The sequence below is a fragment of the Eriocheir sinensis genome, chromosome 38 (assembly GCF_024679095.1).
Source record: "Eriocheir sinensis breed Jianghai 21 chromosome 38, ASM2467909v1, whole genome shotgun sequence".
Lineage (NCBI taxonomy): Eukaryota > Metazoa > Arthropoda > Malacostraca > Decapoda > Varunidae > Eriocheir > Eriocheir sinensis.
The window spans coordinates 15130093-15152592 of record NC_066546.1 but is presented as its reverse complement, the minus strand read 5'-3'; the positions used below and the strand labels follow the sequence as shown (position 1 = coordinate 15152592).

The 22500-nt window shown below is 42.9% G+C and overlaps 1 protein-coding gene and 1 long non-coding RNA gene across 6 annotated transcripts in view; one reads left to right on the top strand and one right to left on the bottom strand.

The window, feature by feature from the left end:
• The window catches only part of LOC127008751 (5-aminolevulinate synthase, erythroid-specific, mitochondrial-like), a 31257-nt gene extending 17946 nt beyond the window's left edge, over positions 1-13311 (top strand). For 3 of the 4 annotated variants that reach the window (XM_050881111.1, XM_050881110.1, XM_050881112.1), the window contains exons 2-11: positions 404-568; positions 1029-1130; positions 2686-2781; positions 5545-5721; positions 7081-7302; positions 7794-8005; positions 8394-8526; positions 10175-10443; positions 11069-11293; positions 12885-13311. In XM_050881111.1, coding sequence (XP_050737068.1) covers positions 418-568; positions 1029-1130; positions 2686-2781; positions 5545-5721; positions 7081-7302; positions 7794-8005; positions 8394-8526; positions 10175-10443; positions 11069-11293; positions 12885-12995 — 1698 coding nt within the window. In that variant the 5' untranslated portion in view covers positions 404-417 and the 3' untranslated portion in view covers positions 12996-13311. The remainder of the gene's footprint in view (positions 1-403; positions 569-1028; positions 1131-2685; positions 2782-5544; positions 5722-7080; positions 7303-7793; positions 8006-8393; positions 8527-10174; positions 10444-11068; positions 11294-12884) is intronic. The other variant, XM_050881113.1, reaches the window with a different exon arrangement.
• On the bottom strand, positions 12353-15625 carry LOC127008752 (uncharacterized). Of its 2 annotated transcripts, none has more exons than XR_007761290.1 (4): positions 15567-15625; positions 14415-14517; positions 12913-13047; positions 12353-12536 (listed from the first exon to the last, which is right to left on the bottom strand). It is a non-coding gene; the product is annotated as an uncharacterized LOC127008752 (long non-coding RNA). The 2 variants fall into 2 exon arrangements; XR_007761291.1 differs by having other exon boundaries at positions 15575-15593.
• Between the last annotated feature and the right edge of the window lie 6875 nt (positions 15626-22500).

Genomic DNA, 22500 nt, shown 5'->3' with positions numbered 1-22500 from the left:
CCTCCTCCTCCTCCTCCTCCTCCTCAAGACCTTCTGAATTCCCCATTTCTAAAGCCTCACTCTCCTTCTGTTCTTGCTCAAACTGGTTATGCTTACCTGTGACTTTGAGAATCTTAGAGCAAGTGGAATAGTAATAATAAGAGGAGAAAGAAAAATAAAAAAAATAAATAATAGTAGCAGCAGAAGTAGTAGTAGTAGTAGTAGTAAAATATGTAATAGCAGTAGTAGTAGTAGTAGTAGTAGCAGTAGTAGTAGTAGTAGTGGTAGTTAACACATTTATATTTCTCAGTGGTATAAGGTTCTATGCAAGAGTAAAATGTCAGGATCTCACCATCATATGTCTTTTTATTGAATTAAGGAATATATTTGTTCTTAAGTTTCTAAGTCTCTCCTTCTTCCCCAGAGTAACCTACCAAGATGTCGTGCCCCTTCCTGTCTCGGCTGCCAGGCCAGTTTGTGATGAACTACTGCAGGACTCTGGTGAGGCAGTACGGCGAGATGTGCCCCGTGGTGACCAGCGTCCTGCCCTCACGCTCCTTCACCTCCCTCTCCTCCACCCAGGACCCCGGTGAGCACAGAGGGGAGAGAGGGACAAGGGTATTATTTGAAGTAATTAGCAGTTATTTGAATTAGTGAAGTTAGCAGCAGTTATTAAAGTCCCTGAGTTATTGAAGTAATGAAGGATTAAAGAATGAAAAGCATAACTTGAAGTACTTGATTCATAAGGACAGACACAGATGGTTAATGATGAATATCCTCACAGGAACTTATAATAGTGATGTGAAGACCTTCATAAATGTCTTCCAGATTATGTATGTTTATCGTGAATTAATGACCTCATATATCCCTGAATAATAACAAAACATTATCCATGATCTACAGTCTATAGTTCCAATCATCCTAAATATGTATTAACAGAGGAACACATAAGAAATAAATGTTTACTGTAATATTCTCATCCATAATTGAGGCTTCATATATGCAGTCTGGTAGGGAGTGATGTGACCTAACTGTGACATGTCTTTCAGAGGGCGAGAAGAAGTGTCCATTCCTGCGCAGCAATGGAGTGGTGAAGCAGGCGAGTCGTGAGGTGCAGGAGGATGTGATTGACCTCTCCACCAGGGAACAAGGTGAGGCAGGGAGGGGCTGGCGGGGCTGTGAGGAAGGAGCTGTGTTAGGAGTCATACAGAAGAGAAAGCAACTAAGAGAAGCTTATTTATTTATTTTTTTATATTTTTATTTAGAATAAGGAAGCAGCTCGGAGGCAAATATAAATGAGAAAGAAAAGCCAACTAATCACTATATAGATGACAGGGGAATATGTTAAGAGGTGTTTCATATAGTACAGATGATTTTGTTTCCCTTTTTGATGTTGATAAGTTGAAAGCAAAAGTCAACACCCACCTGTGAACTCATAGGGTTTGTTCTTGTTCCCCCATTTTTTAATATTTTCTCTACTCTCACTGTCTTTTATTTCTCGTGTCCATTTCTACTCATCAAAGACTCTGTTACTCTGATTGGGTGTATATCAAGCTGTATATTTTCCCTTTATGCCCTTTCACGAATCTCAGAAATGATAATAGTAGAAATAATAATAAAGGCAGGGATAGTAATGCTTCCCAAACCAGCAAGATATTTTTTTTCTCCTCCCATCAAAGGACACGGCTCAAGGGCAACAAAAAGAGTACAAAAAAAAAAACCCATTACTCGCCGCTCCCATAAAAGATATAAGTAAAGAGTAGCCAAAAGAGAGGTCAGTTTCGGGTGGAGAGGCGTCTTGAATTGGAACAGGATGAATGCGCTTTACCATGAGTGAATGTCCATGCAAGGCAGAATATATGTGCTTCTACACTTGTGATGTCTCGTTGGTAGCGCTGCCGAGCTTACCATTGACAGCAGCTTGCACATGACAGCACTGTTGCGATGACACTATGCTATGAGAACTGCACACACTAACACAGGTATATATATGTGTAAGTGTGGCACAGGAATGAGTACACTTAAGTCATTCCACCAGTGTGTGAGGGACAGAGCAAAGACACATAAGTTATTCTACCAGTGTGAGGGACCTGAGGAAAGACAACACTGGAAATTGATATTGACTTGCAAGGTGGATAGCAAAGCAGGAACACAAGCGACAAAGGAGAGCCTAGTCCATTACATCACAGTTTTACCAGACTTGCATTTCCCTTTCAGAATCGACAACCCGTAACAAGCTTAGATAATTTGCGAACAGGATCCTGCAGTCTTAAATCCCCTCTCCTTTACAGAACTGACTAACTCATTATAGATTTTGATGCCCTTAGTGTAGGATAATGATATGTTCTACGACTTCCCAGCATTCATAAACCCGGGATATCAATGCCCTCAGCGTAGGATAATTATAATACTTTACGACTACCCAGCATTCATAAGCCCTGGATATCAATGCCCTCAGCGTAGGATAATTATAATACCCTACAACATCACAGCATTCATAAGCCCTGGATATCAATGCCCTGGATAATTATAATACTCTTCAACTTCTTATCATTTAGAAAGCCTGGATGTAGATGTCTTAAGAGTAGGATAACTATAATACCCTACGACATCACAGCATTCAGAAAGCCTGGATGTCGAAGGATTTAGAATAGGATGATTGTATTCCATGACTTCCCAGCACTCACAACCCTGGCCATTCAACAGGCCCCACTGGACTAGAAGCAAAACCCAAAGACCAGACCAAATGCCCTTTCTTAGCTTCCCAGATCAACCCAGATAAGAAAGACATTGAGGTGGAAGGTATGCGTAATCTCTTAACCTTTTCCGATACTTAAAACCCGTTTGGACTTGGCTCATGACCTCTTTCCTACTAGCATATTCTTCCTACTAATACAACATGGGACCAGTACGCATGTGAGATACCGTAGAGAACCCCCTTTCGGCAACCCTCTCGCCTCCTGCCCTGTCCTGCCTCCCTCTGTTAAGCTGTCCCTGTGTTGTCTGGAGGCCTGGACACTTGCCGTAGTCTTCCCTTGTGATTCGCTCGCTTTGGTTTGATAGTTTGTTGCGTACTTTGTTTTCGTCCTCATTTGTTTTACGTAGATGTAGTTGTGAAGCCGTGTTGATTTTTGTGTTTCGTTATTGCTGTGTTCTTTTGTAGTCGTAGTTTTGTGTACTTTATGACATATTTTGCAGGCTTGTTTGTTGTTTCTGTGTAGTGTTTTGAGTGGTATGAGCCATGTAGTGATTTTTTATTAACTAACCAGCCTCTTGCAGACTCCTTACGTTCTTATGTTCTTATAATGTGCATGGATGAAGGGAAAGTTCTGTTGATGGTACGTTAGCCAGTTCAGACTTACCATACCTATTTGTACTCATATTAAGAAAGGAACTTCTCTGGATAATGGAGCCAAAATGTGAAATAAAATACTGTGGAAACAAGAAATATAAATCAATCTTGAATCTTATGACGCCCAATTCAGATTCACCAAACCTACTAATTCTCATATCAGGAAGGAAGCTACTCTGAAAAATGGAGCTGAAATGTGAAAATGAAACTCTGGAAATTAAAATATGTGAATCAGTTAATTTTTACACTTTTTTTATTTCGTTCACTCAGTTCAGTATTTTCAGTAGTTTACGGAAATTAGAAACGTAAATCTATCTTAATTTTTGTAGTAATATTTGCAGCTTACTTAACCCTTATACCCCGTCAGGCACGATCACAGCTTCTATGTTAGTCTCCGTCAAGCAGTGAGTACACGGTCGAGATGTGTGCATTTTTTTACCAATATTCAAGAGCAGATATATATGTGTTTCCATGAGTAAATAAGTATTTCAGGCACATGATATGATACACGACAATACGTGAGAATTGTTTTTTGTCTTACTGACCTAGATAAGGGCGGAGTGTGCCACGAGGATGGTGTCAGATGACGAGTGTGAGGTGATACTGGAGGATTCCCACCTAGAGGAATATATAAGTTCCATTTTTCATTTATCATTATACTGTAGCAAAGAGCAACTTCTAAGCTTTCAAATGATATATAATTGTCCCAGTGTTTGTTACGATAATTTGACTGAACACTAAGGTGAGCAATGGAACACCAACTAACATTAGTCACCCGTATTTAATGTACATAACTTCAAACCGCCCGCTCATTTTATCACAGGGTAGAAGGGTTAAATAAAAAATGAAGCCATCTGAATTTTTACAGTAAATCATGCAGTTTACTGAAACGAAAAACAAATCAATCTCAGTTTTAACAGTATTTTCATTTCTGTAACTCACCTCAATCTTCTGTCGTAATATTTTCTTTCATACGAGTTTCCCTTATCAGCAACATGCATATAAATTATCCAATATACCTCAATACCTACGCAAACAAGGATTCTTTCGGTTATCCCTGTTATAATATTTTCTTTGATACGAGTTTCCCTTATCAGTAACATGCAAATAAATTCTCCAATATACCTCAATACCTACTCAAACAAGGATTCTTTCGGTTATCCCTGTTATAATATTTTCTTTGATACGAGTTTCCCTTATCAGCAACATGCATATAAATTCTCCAATATACCTCAATACCTACGCAAACAAGGATTCTTTCGGTTATCCCTGTTATAATATTTTCTTTCATACGAGTTTCCCTTATCAGTAACGTGCAAATAAATTATCCAATATACCTCAATACCTACGCAAACCAGGATTCTCTCGGTTATCCCTTGTAAGCAGTACCGAGCCTTCCTAGATAACCCCGAGTGAGTTTCTAAACCGCCCGATCTGTTTATCACGCGCTGTGTTGCACCACCCATATATGTAGCAATGAATCGCACCCTGCATGACGTTTTTGGTATCCTCTCGTAACTGTATTTGATAGTGTTTTTAATGATCTCTGTAATGGGTTTATCAGTAGTAAGATTTTATGATAGTTAAAGCATTTCTACTTATCTCTATTTGTAAGGACTTTATTTTCATGTTTATTTGTGTCTAGTAACATTATTTGAAGCATTTCTAATTATCTTTATTTGTATGGACTTTATTTTCATGTTTATTTGTGTCTAGTAACATTATTTGAAGCATTTCTAATTATCTCTATTTGTAAGGTCTTTATTTTCATGTTTTTTTGTGTCTTTTAGTAACATTATTTGAAGCATTTCTAATTATCTTTATTTGTATGGACTTTATTTTCATGTTTATTTGTGTCTAGTAACATTATTTGAAGCCTTTCTAATTATCTCTATTTGTAAGGTCTTTATTTTCATGTTTTTTGCGTCCTTTAGTAACATTATTTGAAGCATTTCTAATTATCTCTATTTGTATGGACTTTATTTTCATGTTTTTTTGCGTCCTTTAGTAACATTATTTGAAGCATTTCTAATTATCTCTATTTGCAAGGACTTTATTTTCATGCCTCTCGTGTCCAATAGTAACATTATGTGATGGTTAAAATGCCTCTAATAATCTGTAATGAGTTTATTTTCATGTTTAAAATTGGGCCATCAACATATTTTGCTCCTTAAGTTCTCTGTAATGACACAAATTCCTGTTTCCCTTTCCAGAGGTGCATTCATTCCCGTACAATGAGTTCTTCCAAAAGCAGATCGCTCAGAAGAAAGCCGACCATTCCTACCGTGTGTTCAAGAAGGTCATCCGCCTGGCCGACCAGTTCCCCAAGGCCAAGGAGTACTCTTACGGCGAGAAGGAGGTCACTGTGTGGTGCTCCAACGATTACCTGGGTGAGTGGAGGGCTCCGGGGGGTGACTGTTCATGGTCCTCCTTATATCCTTTCATTCTTTCATTCTCCTTCCTTCTCTGTATTGTGCAGTGTAAATGTATATAATGCCTGTCTCTTCTGTCTTTCTTCCTCCTATCCTTTCTTCTTTAATCGAGTTGTTCATGTATTTTGTAGTGTAGAAGTTTAGTCATATATAATAATGTCTGGCTTTCTCTTATTGGGTTACTGTGTTCATGATTCTCCTTACTTTCTATCTTTCTTCCTCCTTCCTCTCCTTCTTCTTTCCCCTCCTGGTCTGTGTATCACATAATCTAGAAGTATTAACCTTAACATCAGTCTGGTTTAGTGGATGGCTTTTGGGGATATTTGTGTTCATAATCTTCCTTTCATAGCTATTGTTGATTTTGCGTTGTGGAATGTATGAAATGTTACAGTCACCATCAATCTATGTTTCTGCCTCTTATCTAAAGTCATTGCTGATTAATCAAGGTTATTTTTGTTGGCCCTGAAAATTGTATGTACCTGACCTTGAAATAATATCAGATGGAAGGTACTAAGGTCGGCATTATAAGACATTTTCGCTTCTCACATCAGCCATTTCTAAAGGTCAAAGAGGGGGTCAGTCGGGTTACAATGAGTGTTTCTTGAGGTTCACGGTACAGAGGAGGGGTTACACTACCACCAGGGTCATAATACTACTCCTAGGAAAGCCTTGTCAAATATGTGTTCTTGGGCGGCAAAATGTCTTGTAGTACGACCCTAAGAGTGACCAATTAGTGTTATAAAGAGGTTGAAGTTAATGCTAAGAATGGGTAGGGGGTTAGAAGGCGGGGCAGGGCCTTGGTACTATCAGCGTGGCAGGTCATTTGTACCCATGTCACGTTATTAGTGGAGATATAGTGAGTCTGTACACTGAAGGTTGGAATTTAGAGTTATAACTTACGGTGATAATAATAACAACCATAGGCTTCAAAATTTAACCCGGTAGCAGCGACGGGCCAAATTTGTGGCTTTACCGTGTACCAGCGACGGGCGAAATTTTTCCATCATATAAACCCCCAAAAATTGATAATGCATAAAATGGTCACAAATGCGTTGATATATATTATGAAATGGTTTGCGTGAGTGATGATTTTTTCTCATTTTTCTCGCTTAGAGGGGCCTTTAAGAAACAAGATCTCCGCAGCTACCAGGTTAAGAGGTATAACTGTTGGTGATAAAAACAACAACTGTAGGCTTCAAAATTTAAGAGTTACAACGTAGGATGATAAATAACAACTATAAGCTTCAAAATTCAAGAGTTTTAATTCAAGGTAAAAATAACACCCACTAACACATCCCTGCTCTCCCCCCCCACCAGGCATGTCCCGCCACAAGGAGGTGAGGGCTGCCGTGCGCGCCTCCCTGGAGATGCACGGGGCCGGCGCCGGGGGGACCAGGAACATCTCTGGCAACACGGTGCTTCACGAGGCGCTGGAGGCCAAGCTTGCGTCCATCCACCAGAAGGACGCGGCGCTGCTCTTCACCTCCTGCTACGTGGCCAACGACTCCACGCTGTACACGCTGGCCAAGGCACTGCCAGGTAAGGTTCGTCAGGTGGAGGTGGACTTTAACCCTTCCTCAGGTGTAAAGAAAATTATACTGGAATAAGTTAATGGTAAATCTCTATAAACTGTACCTTTTTTAGTAGCGTCTTATCAAGTTTTTTTCTCTATGGACGTGATATTTTTGCTTTTCCGTGAGTTGAAATTTTCACATTTTTACCTTAACTGCCTTCTTCTTGTGTACATTAAAGAAAAAAACTACTTGAAAAAACTCCACAAACTGAATCCTTTTTGTTGTGATGTCAGGCAAGGCTTTCTCGAGTTGATTTCATCCCCTCTCCATGAGTTGACATATATACATTTTCTTCTGTCTTTCATGCTTCCTCTGATGTAAAATAAAAAAGGGAAAAGAAAACTACTTGAGAAAACCACATTAGGCTTAACTTTTCTGTGGTGTGTGGCAAGGTTTTCTATCAAGGGTTATTTTCCATTTTCCACAAGTTCCTATTTCCACCTCTCTTCCCTGCAGGCTGCCACATCTTCTCCGACGAGGGCAACCACGCCTCCATGATTCAAGGGATCCGCAACTCGGGCGCCCCCAAGCACATATTCCGCCACAACGACCCGAAACACCTGGAGGAGCTGCTGAAGTCGGTGGACGTCTCCATCCCCAAGATTGTGGCCTTCGAGACGGTGCACTCCATGACAGGCGCTGTGTGTCCCCTGAGTGAGCTGTGTGATGTGAGTACCGGGTGTTATTGTATATTATTATTGATTGGTTGTTTCGGGTGCTCTGTCATGGTGCCGAAACTACCATGACGCAGAGATAGCTGTATAGAATGGGTGACTGACTTGTCGTATATTAAATTGTAGCTGTAAAATTCATGAAGTATAGGTAAGTGAAATATACACCTTGTTAGGCTGGAAAGAAATAGTCAGAATAAGTATGGATAAAGTGCAGGAAAGCTGAGTAAGAGTAGGAGAGAAATAATTAAAACAAACACTAGTAGTAAATAATCATCTTCACAATTCTGTTAATTCAATTTTTTTTTCTAAGCCGACTTTTTTTTCTGTCTCCTTTGCTGTAAAAAAAAAAAAGTTATGTTTAATCCGAACGCTTCTTCCCCAGGTGGCTCACAATTACGGCGCCATCACCTACGTGGACGAGGTGCACGCTGTTGGCTTGTACGGGGAGAAGGGCGCCGGGATAGGGGACAGGGACGGCCTACAGCACAAGATCGACATAGTCTCCGGAACCTTAGGTGAGTGGCCGAGGGGTGCCTCCATGGTATAAATCAACAAAGAATGACCTCACTTTGTTGTATAGAAATTCTCATTAGTAAGGAAGCATATATGAATTTTCTGAGTCAAGACCCACAGTGTTTGTTTTGGCTTTGCTAGGTTATGTTAGGTTAAGTTTAGGGTATCTTCAAACACATGATAGCCAGCCCCTTATGCCATAATTCAAAAAAGAATGACCTCACTTTGTTGTATAGAAAGTCTCATTAGTAAGGAAGCATATATGAATTTTCTGAGTCAAGACCTATAGTGTTTGTTTTGGTTTTGTTAGGTTATGTTAGGTTAAGTTTAGGGTATCTTCAAACACAAAATAGCTAGCCCCTTATGGCATAAATCAACAAAGAATGAGCTCACTTTGTTGTATAGAAAGTCTCATTAGTAAGGAAGCATATATAAATTTTCTGAGTCAAGACCTATAGTGTTTGTTTTGGTTTTGTTAGGTAAGGTTAGGTTAAGTTTAGGGTATCTTCAAACACATGATAGCCAGTACTTTATGGTATAAATCAACAAAGAATAGCCTCACTTTGTTGTATAGAAAGTCTCATTAGTAAGGAAGCATACATGAATTTTCTGAGTCAAGACCTATAGTGTTTGTTTTGAATTTGTTAAGTAAGGTTAGGTTAAGTTTAGGGTATCTTCAAACACATGATAGCCAGCACCTTATGGTATAAATCAACAAAGAATGAGCTCACTTTGTTGTATAGAAAGTCTCATTAGTAAGGAAGCGTATATGAATTTTCTGAGTCAAGACCTATAGTGTTTGTTTTGAATTTGTTAAGTAAGGTTAGGTTAAGTTTAGGGTATTTTCAAACAAAAGATAGCCAGCCCCTTATGGCATAAATCAACAAAGAATGACCTCACTTTGTTGTATAGAAAGTCTCATTAGTAAGGAAGCATATATGAATTATCTGAGTCAAGACCTATTGTGTTTGTTTTGGTTTTGTTGGGTAAGGTTAGGTTAAGTTTAGGGTATCTTCAAACACATGATAGCCAGCACCTTATGGTATAAATCAACAAAGAATGACCTCACTTTGTTGAATAGAAAGTCTCATTAGTAAGGAAGCATGCATGAATTATCTGAGTCAAGACCTATAGTGTTTGTTTTGGTTTTGTTAGGTTATGTTAGGTTAAGTTTAGGGTATCTTCAAACACAAGATAGCTATCCCCTTATGGCATAAATCAACAAAGAATGACCTCACTTTGTTGTATAGAAAGTCTCATTGGTAAGGAAGCATACATGAATTTTCTGAGTCAAGACCTTTAGTGTTTGTTTTGGTTTTGTTAGGTAAGGTTAGGTTAAGTTTAGGGTATCTTCAAACACGTGATAACCAGTACCTTATGGTATAAATCAACAAAGAATGAGCTCACTTTGTTGTATAGAAAGTCTCATTAGTAAGGAAGCATACATGAATTTTCTGAGTCAAGACCTATAGTGTTTTTGATTTTGCTAGGTTATGTTAGGTTAAGTTTAGGGTATCTTCAAACACATTGGTAATGCATTGGTATGTATTATGGCCATGTATTATTAGTAGTGGTATGTAGTATGTATTAGTTAATTACTCAAACATGTATGTATTTTATATTTGATTGGTAAAACATACATTTTTTCAGGGAAGGCATTTGGCAACATTGGCGGCTACATCTCCGGTGACGCAGCGCTGGTGGACATGATCAGGAGCTACGCCGCCGGCTTCATCTTCACCACCTCCCTGCCGCCCACGGTGGTGTCAGGAGCCACGGCCGCCATCTCCATCCTGAGCGGGCCAGAGGGTCGGGCGCTGAGGACCAAGCACCAGGAGGTCGTGGGCTACCTGAGGACACTGCTGATGGAGAAAGGCTTACCAGTGGAGCATTGCCCCTCCCACATACTGCCCATACACGTGAGTAGAGGGTTTAGCGTTCTTCCGAGGCAGTTTCTGTTCTAAGGTTACCAACATCACCCACTTTCTGCCTCCTATAAGTGTTCTAAAAGGTGTTCAAGCCTCATGGAGCAGAAAACATGCAGTCCTGTAGTAAAGACAGCTTGGTAGAGTGGCCCACAATAGCTTCAGTGTGTTAGCCAACCTCTCCAAGATGTGAAGCTCTTAGTAACCATTTTATAAGAATTTCAAACTAGAGGACATTGCGGAATCATTGCCTTTCATTTGTATTGATAATGTATAAGAACCAGAGAGCAAAGACCAAAGAGTGATATAAAGTGACAGATTCATGTGAAGAGAAGGAATGTTGAGATTGAGTTCAGAATGGATTAGGGAAAGAATGGGAGGCAAACAGGAAAATTGAAGGGTTTAAAACAATGCCAAAATTAGTTTATATGAAGAGAAGGAACATTGAGATAGTATACAGAAGGGATTACAGAAGTGGGAAATTAACAGGAAAGTATAAATCCATACAAAACTAACTAAATTCAAGACTAGCTCAAGGGAAGGGACGAAGGCCATTGAGACCATAACCATATATAGAATGAGCGAAAGCACAATCCTCACCCAGCCCCTTTGTCCTCAGGTTGGCGATCCTCTACTATGCACCAAGGTCTCGGATGAACTGATAAGAAATTACGGCCACTACGTGCAAGCCATCAACTACCCCACCGTGCCTCGAGGACAGGAGAAGCTGCGCATTGCCCCCACGCCCAACCACACCAAGCCCATGATGGACCAGTTTGTGAAGGACCTCCTGGTGGTGTGGAAGGAGCTGGGGCTGCCGCTGGGGAACAAAAGCTGCCCGGAGGTAGTTATTGCGTGCTGTGTCGTGCTTATAATGTAACTTGTAGCCCTGTCACTTCAAAGGTGGCGAGGACAATTTTCTCAGCATTGCCAGATTATCGCACTCACTAGTTTTTGACAGTTAACTATTGCAACAAGAGAGCAATAATCAACCATTTCAGCGGTAACTATAAATGGATCTAGTTTTTGGGGTGAAGGAAACAGTTTTGGGGTTGGAAATAGACAAATATAAGAGGCTGAGAGACCATCTGGCCTTACACTATTTGTACTATTAACCCGTCCGCTGCGATTGGAACGAATTTGACTTTCTCTGGTAGCCTGATAACATATACTCCCAGGTCTTTCTCTTCCTCTGTGGTGGATAGTGGAGTTTCCCATGTGGTATTGGTATGCTGGATATCTCCTCCCACATTTTGCTTTATTGAATTGTAATGGCCACTTTTTGATACATTCCTGTAGCTTGGTGATGTCTTCTTGTAGGAAATTCTCAGTCAACGGGCTAATCGTCTCATTCCGCAGAACTCCCATTTTGAAGGTTAAGTCTCCAGGTCCTCCATCCCACATCCACACAGCAAGACATTCCAAATAAGGATTACAACGACCACTCCCAGACTATTTCTCCATCTTGACTGGGCAAAGTGGCAGCTAATCGTGGCGCTGGGATTCTTCACTTCCCTTCAGATGCCACACAGGGAACATCTCTGTCGCCTGCAGATCCATTGACACGAGTTTTGAGATGTTGAAAGAAACACAGTTTTTAGCATCTCAAGACTTTGTGATATGGAGTGCAGGCGGTAGAGATGTTCCTTGTGTGACGTCTGGAGTCAAGTGAAGGATTCCAGCGTTGTGATCGATTGGCCGCCCCTTTGTTCAAACAAGGTGGAGAAAAAGTTTGGAGGGGGCCATTGTGATTCTTATTTGGAATGGGTTCAGCGTGCATGAGGGAAGGAAGATGTGGAGATTTGGTTACAGGTATACAAGTAGTGGTGGCCTACAAGATTGAAGGCAACAACTACACCATATTGAGGATAGAGATAAGCAGAAAGGAAGCAGATGTAATATATACATGTTACATCGTTTATTGAATTCATTTTTGCTGGTTCGATTCTGATGCTGAGCAGTAAGCATGTTACACACCATCTTGATATCTTCCTCTCATCCTTCCTCTTCCACATTCTTCTCGCAGTCTTCCTCCTTCCCTCACGTAGTACCATGGGTGCTGGTGCTGTTGTACATCATCACAGTATCTGAAACAGCGCAGGACGTGTAAATCGCATGAACGTACGTACTCAACTAACCGTAGGGTCGCTCCAAATACTCTGCCCAACAGGTCTCAGAGGAAGGAGGAGAATGATGACCCCACAGTTTGTTGAGCTGTAGAACAATCATAATATTGTGATTACTAATGATTATGATTACAGGATCAGTGAAATATGTCTGATTGAAAGCTTCCTAAAATCATTTGCACATCAAACCCACTCCCCTGAAGACTGAGCTGAATGCCTTATAATCCCTCCTTGAGTCCTTACATCTGTACTGCCCAAGCCCACTGATTATTACTGCTGGACCTGTCTGATGTCTACTTTCTTCCACAGGAGTGCATGTTCTGCAAGAAGCCCTTACTGTTCAAGGCCCTGGAGTCCCGGGAGCCGTGCCGGACCGCCTGCGACAAACCGTACTGCCCCCAGCTGGCCGAGGTCTTCTAGCGATGGGACCACCCTGGCCGGCACCCCAAGGGACAGCGCCAAGCACTGCCTCCTGGAAATTGATACTGAACGTTACCTTCACGGAAACTGCCACCAGACATAATTGATGTTTTAGGGAAGAAATCTGGTTTAAATTAATGTTGAATTCAAGCATCACTTGAGATAAATAAATACCTGTGATTTTCTCCAAGACAGTGAAATGCAAACCCATGATATTAATAATATATACGCAAAATAATATATATAATTGCACAGCATAGTATATCAGAGTATTTTTGCCCTATCATGTATAATAAAGTTTAGGTGCAGCAATCAATCTTCGTTTCATAACCCAGAACATGCTTGGGAGAAGTGATTGAGAAGGTGGAGGGCGTGTTAAGAGGTGAAAGAAGGAATATATTTAGGGGACAGGAGTTGGTGGAGGGCATGTTAAGAGGTGAAAGAGGAATATATTTAGGGGACCTAAGAGTAGGTGGACCAAGGGCTTGTTAAGAGGTGAAAGAAGGAATATATTTAGGGGACAGGAGTAGGTGGAGGGCATGTTAAGAGGTGAAAGAAGGAATATATTTAGGGGACAAGAGTAGGTGGAGGGCATGTTAAGAGGTGAAAGAAGGAATATATTTAGGGGACAAGAGTAGGTGGAGGGCATGTTAAGAGGTGAAAGAAGGAATATATTTAGGGGACAAGAGTAGGTAGAGGGCATGTTAAGAGGTGAAAGAAGGAATATATTTAGGGGACAAGAGTAGGTGGAGGGCATGTTAAGAGGTGAAAGAAGGAATATATTTAGGGGGCCTTCACCTATACAGACACGAGGGGTCTCTCTGAACCAAGGGGTAACTAAGCCGTGATGAAAGGAATGCTATATGGAAGGGAAACCTGACAATGGATAAGAAAGAGGATGCCTGAAATACAGATGAGGATGATTAGAAGAAATGGATCAATAAGTGGGTGAGGGAAGAGAGAAAGCAGTAATAAGAGTGAACAGGAGAGGAATGAGTTAATAGAGAAGGCTGAGAGGGGGTGCTGGACGAGGGTGAGATGAAAAGTTGATGGGCAAGGTTGATAGGGAGTGCCGGAACAACAGAGCTGATGGGAAGGGTTGAATGGGAGCGCTAGATCAGAGAGAAATGTAATAAATGTGAATGAACGAGAGTTGATGGGAAGGGTTGAATGGGAGTGCTAGATCAGAGATAAATGTAATAAAAGTGGACCAGAGAGAGGAAGAGAGTTGATGGGAAGGGTTGAGTGGGAGCGCTAGATCAGAGAGAAATGTAATAAAAGCGGACGAGAGAGAGTTGATGGGAAGGGTTGAATGGGAGCACTATATCAGAGAGAAATGTAATAAAAGTGGACCAGAGAGAGGAAGAGAGTTGATGGGGAGACAGAGGGAGGTGTCCAGGTAGCTGAGACACGGCGTACCTGACAGCTATGACGGAGGAGGTGGCAGCGAGCGCGGCGTCCAAGGAGCAGCGACGCAGAACTCCTGACGGTGGTGGCGGCAACAGTGGTGGGACCGGGCGCCCTGAAAGCATAATATATCGCAGTAATATGCACTTGTGGTGAGGGTAACACTAACTCTCACACACTGCTCTCAAATCCAATTAAATACCTACACTATTTACAGGCATTAACTATTCATACAAGCCTTTCAATAGAGACCTTCAATAAAGCCTTCCCTCGATAACAGCCACTTGGAATTTGCTCATTATGTAACAAACTAAATAACGGCCTCTCGCAGACTCCTTACGTTATGTTCTTATGAGACTTCCTAAGTAAAGCCTTCCCTCGATAACACTTAGAATTTCCTCATTATGTAACAAACTAAAAGAAACTATGGCTCGACTTGGAGATAGGGGGGAGGGGGCGGTCCATTATGACAATTCAACTTCTGTGGTCATCATCAGGTTGTAAATATACTTAACAGACGCATTAAACCTTCAACTAATAGGTATAGGCATCGTTATTGCTCTCCTTCTGACCTTATTTAGTAATGTTTATCTCTTCTATCACTATCTACAATGGTTGGAAATTTACTTGAGACGCACTAAACCTTCAAAAAATAGGTAGGCATCGTTTTTGCTCTCCTCCTAAGTAATGTTTATCCCTTCTATCACTATCTACTATGGTCAATATCAAGTTGGAAATATACTTGAGACGCACTAAACCTTCAACTAATAGGTATAGGCATCGTTATTACCCTCCTCCTGACCTAAGTAGTGTTTATCCCTTCTATCATCGTTACCCTTGAACTATCCACTAATACTTTTACTAACACTTACTAATACTAACTAATAATAATACTAATACTAACACTTTTTAGGAGCAGCGAATAGCGGGCTTTTATTTCATTAGTTTCCTTTTTTGTGTGCCTTTGAGCAAAAAATACCAAACTACCTTATTGACAAGTTATATAATTCAACATCACATATTCCCACTACCACACACATATCCCTTTTATTAAACACTGAAATCTGACAACCCCAGCCCCACGGAGGTCCTAAAGCCACACCGCACGAATATTAACTCAATAGAGACTCATATAAATCAAGAACAGGAAGATTAATCACTCACGGACACACCTGCCTGCTGCCGCTCGTCCCAGCCAAATGCCGCCACGTCCACCGCCGCTGCACCGCCCTCTGCTGACCACCGTTCCCAGATTATCGTACTCAAAGCATAGTATTTACCGGTTTTTGACGCTTAACTATTGCCAAGACACATCAGGAATTAACTATTTTAACGATAAATATAAATGTATCTCGTTATTGGGGCCCAGGAGACAGATTTTGCGTCGGAAGTTGGAAAATATATGATGCGGAGTACGTTAATCTGGCACCGTTGCTGTTGACCCCAAGGATGAAGCGGCCGTCTGGAGCATGCGCAGTAGTCTCTTGCAGCCCCAGTCACCAACCTGCATCCTTCCTGTGCTCTTTTTTTCTCGTTTATGGAGGTTATATGACGAAGAAAGAGGACAGTTGCGTGATAAACTTACCCACATGCACAGAAGAGAGTTAGAAGACCAGCCAGAACTTCAGATTGAAACGAAACAACTATCGAAGCATCTCAAGACATAGTTCGCTTGTTTCTTCATTTACTTTTTTTATCGTTTATGGAGGTTATATGACGAAGAAAGAGGACAGTTGCATGATAAACTTACCCACATGCATAGAAGAGAGTTAGAAGACCGGCCGGAACTTCAGATTGAAATGAAACAACTATCGAAGCATTTCAGGACATAGTTGGGTTGTTTTTTCATTTACTTTTTGATCGATTATGGAGGTTACAGGACAAAGAAAGAGGACAGTCCCATGATACTCCTACCTACAATGATGGAAAATGATTAGGCTACTAGAGATTATGAAGCTTAAGATAAAACGAGATAACCATCGAAGGATCCCTGGGACATGATTCGCTTGTTTCTTGAGTAGCATAAGATAACCTGTCACCTCGCTTCCTCCTCCCTTCTCGTCCCTTCTCCTCCGACTCGCCCACGCCTCATAAGCTCGCGAGTAGTCGGCGATTAAGACAATATCAAACTTTAAGCAAACACCGGAGGAACAGTATCACGGAAGTTTTAACAAGTAGCTGGCTGAGAGAGAGAGAGAGAGAGATGGTGGGGTCTGAAACTCTCTCTCTCTCTCTCTCTCTCCACTGACTAACACATTTTCACATAATTTTTTTTCTTTTTTTACTTCTAGACGAATTACCCACGACTTTCACTGGTTATCGAAAAAAAACCATAATTAGTCAACGAAAATTATATGGTCATTTTCCCCAATCACATCCTACGAATATTTCTTTTAGAACGCCTAATTTTCAGTTATGGCTAAGAAAAAACGATAAACTCCAGTAATTTCCAACAATCACACCCAATTTTCCTTATCTTCCTTTCTCCTTTCAACCCTAAATATATCTACGACCGAGCTCCATAACACTTCTATAGACCTGCATTTTTAACTCTCTTTAGGTCAGCGACGGATATGAGCACCGAGGCCACGCGTAGCTACAACACATGCCCATAACTTAACCATTAGCTAGCGATCCCCGTATATAAGAAGCCATTGACGGGGGCGTACGCAAGCTATCACCCCACAGTCAGGTTCTACACAATGGTCATGATCGGGTCTTTTATGCCGTTCCCCCGTGATTGTCGTCCATGCGAGGTGATTAGGAGGAGCCTGTAACGAGCCACCACCTCATAAACACGGTGATTGAGTCTTGTAATTACCCGACACCCGATATCTTAGCCCCGCGCTGGCCGCCCCTCACACCGGCGCCCCGCGGGATCAGTTGGGGTGCCTAAGACGCTGCGCTCCCTAGGTCATAAGAACGTAAGGAATCTGCATATTCTTAAACACTTCGTCGCCCAAGTACACACATTAGACAAGGCTTCCGTAGGCGCTGCAGGCATTTCCAGGGGCAGTTTTATGACCCTGGTGATAGGCTGACCATCCTTCTGTGCCATGAACGCGAACAAACACTTATTAGAACCCGACTGATCTCTTTTTTGGCCTTTGGAAGTAGTTGATGTCAGAGGTGGAAGCGTCTGAGAATACTGACCATGTTCACGAAGCAAAGACACCTTGTAAGAATTCGTTATAGTGCCTTTTCCGTCATCTTTGTCAACCCTCTGTACCTCCCTGATATCTAAGTCGACGTTCTGTACCTCCTGTAGTCATCCTCATCCTCATCCTCTCGCATTATCACGTAGCAAAGACAAGCCCGTTACATCCCTTCCATAACTCATTTCTGCGTCCTGACCTTCACCTCATTCCCCGTTCTGTACCTTCCTGATATCTAAGTCCACGTTCTGTACCTCCTATAGTCATCCTCATCCTCATTCTCTCGCATTATCACGTAGCAAAGACAAGCTCGTTACATCCCTTCCATAACTCATTTCTGCGTCCTGACCTTCACCTCATTCCCCGTTCTGTACCTCCCTGATATCTAAGTCGACGTTCTGTACCTCCCATAGTCATCCTCATCCTCATTCTCTCGCATTATCACGTAGCAAAGACAAGCTCGTTACATCCCTTCCATAACTCATTTCTGCGTCCTCACCTTCACCTCATTCCCCGTTCTGTACCTTCCTGATATCTAAGTCGACGTTCTGTACCTCCTATAGTCATCCTCATCCTCATTCTCTCGCATTATCACCTAGCAAAGACAAGCTCGTTACATCCCTTCCATAACTCATTTCTGCGTCCTCACCTTCACCTCATTCCCCGTTCTGTACCTTCCTGATATCTAAGTCGACGTTCTGTACCTCCTAGTCATCCTCATCCTCATCTTTCACCATCGCTATGTCTCATCACGTAGCAAAGACAAGCTCGTAATACCCCTTCCATAACTCATCTCTGCGTCCTGACCTTCACCTCATTCCCCGTTCTGTACCTTCCTGATATCTAAGTCGACGTTCTGTACCTCCTAGTCATCCTCATCCTCATCTTTCACCATCGCTATGTCTCATCACGTAGCAAAGACAAGCTCGTTATACCCCTTCCATAACTCATTTCTGCGTCCTCACCTTCATCTCAGTCCCCGTTAAAAACCTGCCCGTCATCCCCTACGATCGCTTGGCACCATCCATCACGCCCCATCGTCGCCTAAAGAGGATAAGAGAGGGGAGAAAAAGGAAGGACCGGCGGCGGGGAACGAACACTGGCTCATCACTCTGGTTCATCAGCTCGCCCCTTTAACGCACACCCGCGCCAGCAGTGCAAGTAAATAATGAAAACTATTCCCCTATGACCCCCTGCTGGAATGAGAGGACGGGAAGCGAGGGACAGAAGGGAAGGGTGGACGGGAAGCGAGGGACAGAAGGGGAGGGTGGACGGGAAGCTGATGGAGGGAGAGACAGAGACGAAGGGACCGAGAAAGGGAGAAATAGAGACAGAGGGGCATTGACAGACGAAGAGACGGAGAAAAAACAGATAAAGAGATAGAAACAGAGGGCAGATTAATAGACATATGAAAGAGCAAACGGGGAGTGAGGGAGAGCTGGGCGGAAAGAAGATAGACGGAGGGATAAACAGATGGACAGACGAAAAAAAGGAGACAGATAAAAAAGTAGACCGAAGGGCAGATTGACGGACGAAATGACAGAGAATGAGAGACAGATGATTGAGCTGACGGGGATATAGAGAGGGAACGGCGCACAGGTGACAGACGGAGGGAGAAGCAAATTGACAGGGCGATAGATTGACAGACGAGGAGAGGGACAGAAATGAGAGTGGGCAGGAAGAACGAACAAACGACAGAGAGACAGACGGACAGATTGACACACGACGATCAAATATGACAAAGACAGGGAGGAAATGAGAACCCTGACACAGATGAAGAGAGAAATAGACAGACAGAAGCAGAACAAACGGGAGTAAAACACACAAGATACGAACAGAAGGAGGAGGAGGAATCAGAAATACAACTCGAATCACTTACCTTGTCTAAACTTAGTAATATATTCATACATTTAAACATGAAGGGAAGGAAGAAGGATGGACGAAAGAGGGGAAAGAACATTGACAAAGAGAGGAAGAGACAAGGAAAAGAGGAAGAAACAACAAAAAAAAGCGAAAAGAAACAAAAATAACAACACACAAACAAACACAAACACCAACAGAAAGACAAAACAGCACTAACAAACAACCACCAACCCAACACACAACTCATGAGACTTCCCACGTTTAACATATTTACGGATTCTGACGGAACGAACAGAAAAAAACACGAGGAGGATTAACGATAAGGGATTAGGAAGGCTTTATCTAATCGTAGCGGGGGTGGAGGTGGCGGTGGGGCCGGTGTCAGCAGTAATATATATATCCATTAACCTTTTAAACTACATATCATCCCCCTTCTCCTCCTCGTTAGCAGCACGACATCACATAACAACACATTAGCGACGGTGAGCGTAACGAACACCTCCGAGCAACGCCGTATCCCTTGCAACAGAATAGGAGAGCAAGCAACACTGGAGCGGCTGAAACACGAGGGTGGGACGGATTTAGAGAGAGAGAGGAAGTGTAGGACAATAGCGTGCTTGTAACTGTGACACCTGTAACGCAAACACTACACACAATACGTCGCCGTGAAACAAATGAAAGACGGAAATACAACAGAAAGAATGAGAAAGAAGGGAGGAACGGGAGAGAGAGAAACAGACAGCAAGAGAGAGGGAGGAAGAGAGATCATTGTCAAGCTCGTAATATCAACACAAAACAAAAGAAACACGGAAATTAGAACACAGAGAAAGGGTAACAAGAAACAGGGAGCCATATAGAGAAAGTGGATAGATAGAGAGACAACAAGAGACAGAAGGAGGCAGTAACTATAGGTGTAAAATGTAATGCAACAGTCTAGCGCGCGAGCGAGAGGGAGACAGCGCATAGTAGGCTACAGAAGAGCGGCCTGGCTGAGCGCTCGCTGTCAGAGGCGCCACCAACCAACCCACCTTTAACTTGGAACCGCGCCAAGGGGAGGGGGCGGGGCTACTTGTTGGGGGCCCGGCAGGACACGAAGAAAGGAATTACCGCTAAGAAGTAAACTGAATGGCGCACTGATATCGGAAAGGGAGAAAAAGTGTGTAGCCGTTGTTTCTGCTTCTGTAATTTGAGTTCGACTTAAGTTCGGCTCGACAAGGGAGAGAAGGGAAGGACAGAATGCGATGTAGGGTTGGTGAAGCTATTGCCGTACACACACCCACGCACACAAACAGTAGTAGTAGTAGTGGTAGGAGGAGGAGGAGGAGGAGGAGAAAAAGAGTGACAATACCAACATCAACAACAACAGGAGCAGACGGAGACGGAAGGCGGGCGGCGAGGCGAAACGAGATGCGTGTGAAAAGAGAGGGAGGGAAAAAAACTTAATCCCGGGCTGAAATCTTGCGGAGGGGATGTAAGGACAGACAAAGAGGAGGCGAGGGACGGAAGGGAAGAGTGATGAGCCGGGGGGAAGGAGGAAGAGGAAAGAGACAGACGAAGGACGAATAGGAGGAGGCAGAAGACAGAGAAAGGACGAAAAGGAGGAAACAGACAGAGGAAGGACGAAGAGGAGAAGGAGAGACGAAGAAAGAAGAGGAGGAAAGAGGCGAAGGAAGGAAGCGAGTAACAAAGAATACCAAAGAAACCAACAGAAGAAAAACGAGAAGGAAAACAAACGAAACCTGGCAAAGAGTTGAAGATCGAAAGAACGAAAGAGACAAAGAGGAACGAAGAAGCTCAGAGGCGAAAGAAGGAGGAAGAGCAGGGAAGCGAATAACAAAGACTAGAAAGAAACGAAGAGAAGAACAAACGAGAAGGAAAACAAACGAAAATAGGCAGAGTTGAAGACCGAAGGAAAGAAAGCGACAAAGAGGAACGAAGAAGCTCAGAACAACGAGACAAAAACACAAAAATCAAACCCAAAAAGTCCAACATCGAAGTAAAGAAGAAACAAAGACGAAAAAAAGACACAAGACCACACAATCGACGAGCAGAAAGATGGCCAAACTAACAAAGGACAAAATCACAAAGGGAGGCAAAAGGGAGCATCCAGCACTTCAAGTTTATCGCCACATCGCCACCCGCTGCCGAGATGGGGGGGGGGAGAAGGCGAGTGGGGAGAAGGGAGGGTCTGCAGCGGCGGTGGCGGGGGTGGCGGAGCGGGTGGTGGCTCTCGAGGTCATACGGAACACGGAGGACGAGGCGACTTCGAGTACTCAGGAGCCTCGAGGGAAATGCCATAAAGCGAAGACCTAATCCCACTGGTAATACTCCTGGTGGTGGCGATGGTGATGGTGATGATAGTGGTGGTGGTGGTAGTGATGGTGATGATAGTGTGGTGGTGATGCTGGTGGTAGTGGTGATGGTGTTGCTGCTGTGTTATACAAGTTAAAATCCATCTACTCTCTCTCTCTCTCTCTCTCTCTCTCTCTCTCTCTCTCTCTGTTTTTGTCGTATCGGAATGGCACGGCTGCACTGAACATTAATCCCTTTCACCCCTTTTTCACGTGTGACTAACTGCCTGCTGCATGGACGCGGGGAGAGCGGTACTGAGAGCGCTCAACTTCAACTGCCGTTCACTCTATGGATGGAAGGCGAACGAAAGGGAGGAAGGGAGAGAGGGAGAGGAGAGAGAACGGGGCACTGAAGGGAGAAAGGGGAAAGAAAAAGGGAGAGAGGGAGATGAGAGAGAACGGGGCACTGGAGGGAGAAAGGGGAAAGAAAAAGGGAGAGAGGGAGACTGAGAAACGGAACAGGGAGGTAGAGGGAGGGGAAAGAAAGGGAGATTGAGAAGACGAACAGGGCGATGAAGGGAGAAAGGGAGGACAGAGAGGGAGTTTAAAAAGTGAAACGAGGCTCTGGAGAACGAGAGGGAGGAGGAGGAGGAAAGGGAGGGAGAGAGAGGAGAGAGAACGCTGGAGATTGAGAAGCGGAACGGAGCGCTGGAGGGCGGGGTAATGGGCCGTGTCAGGGGTCGGCACTCTCTAATAAACCTTTCTCTCACCGCTTAACTTAGAAAGGCG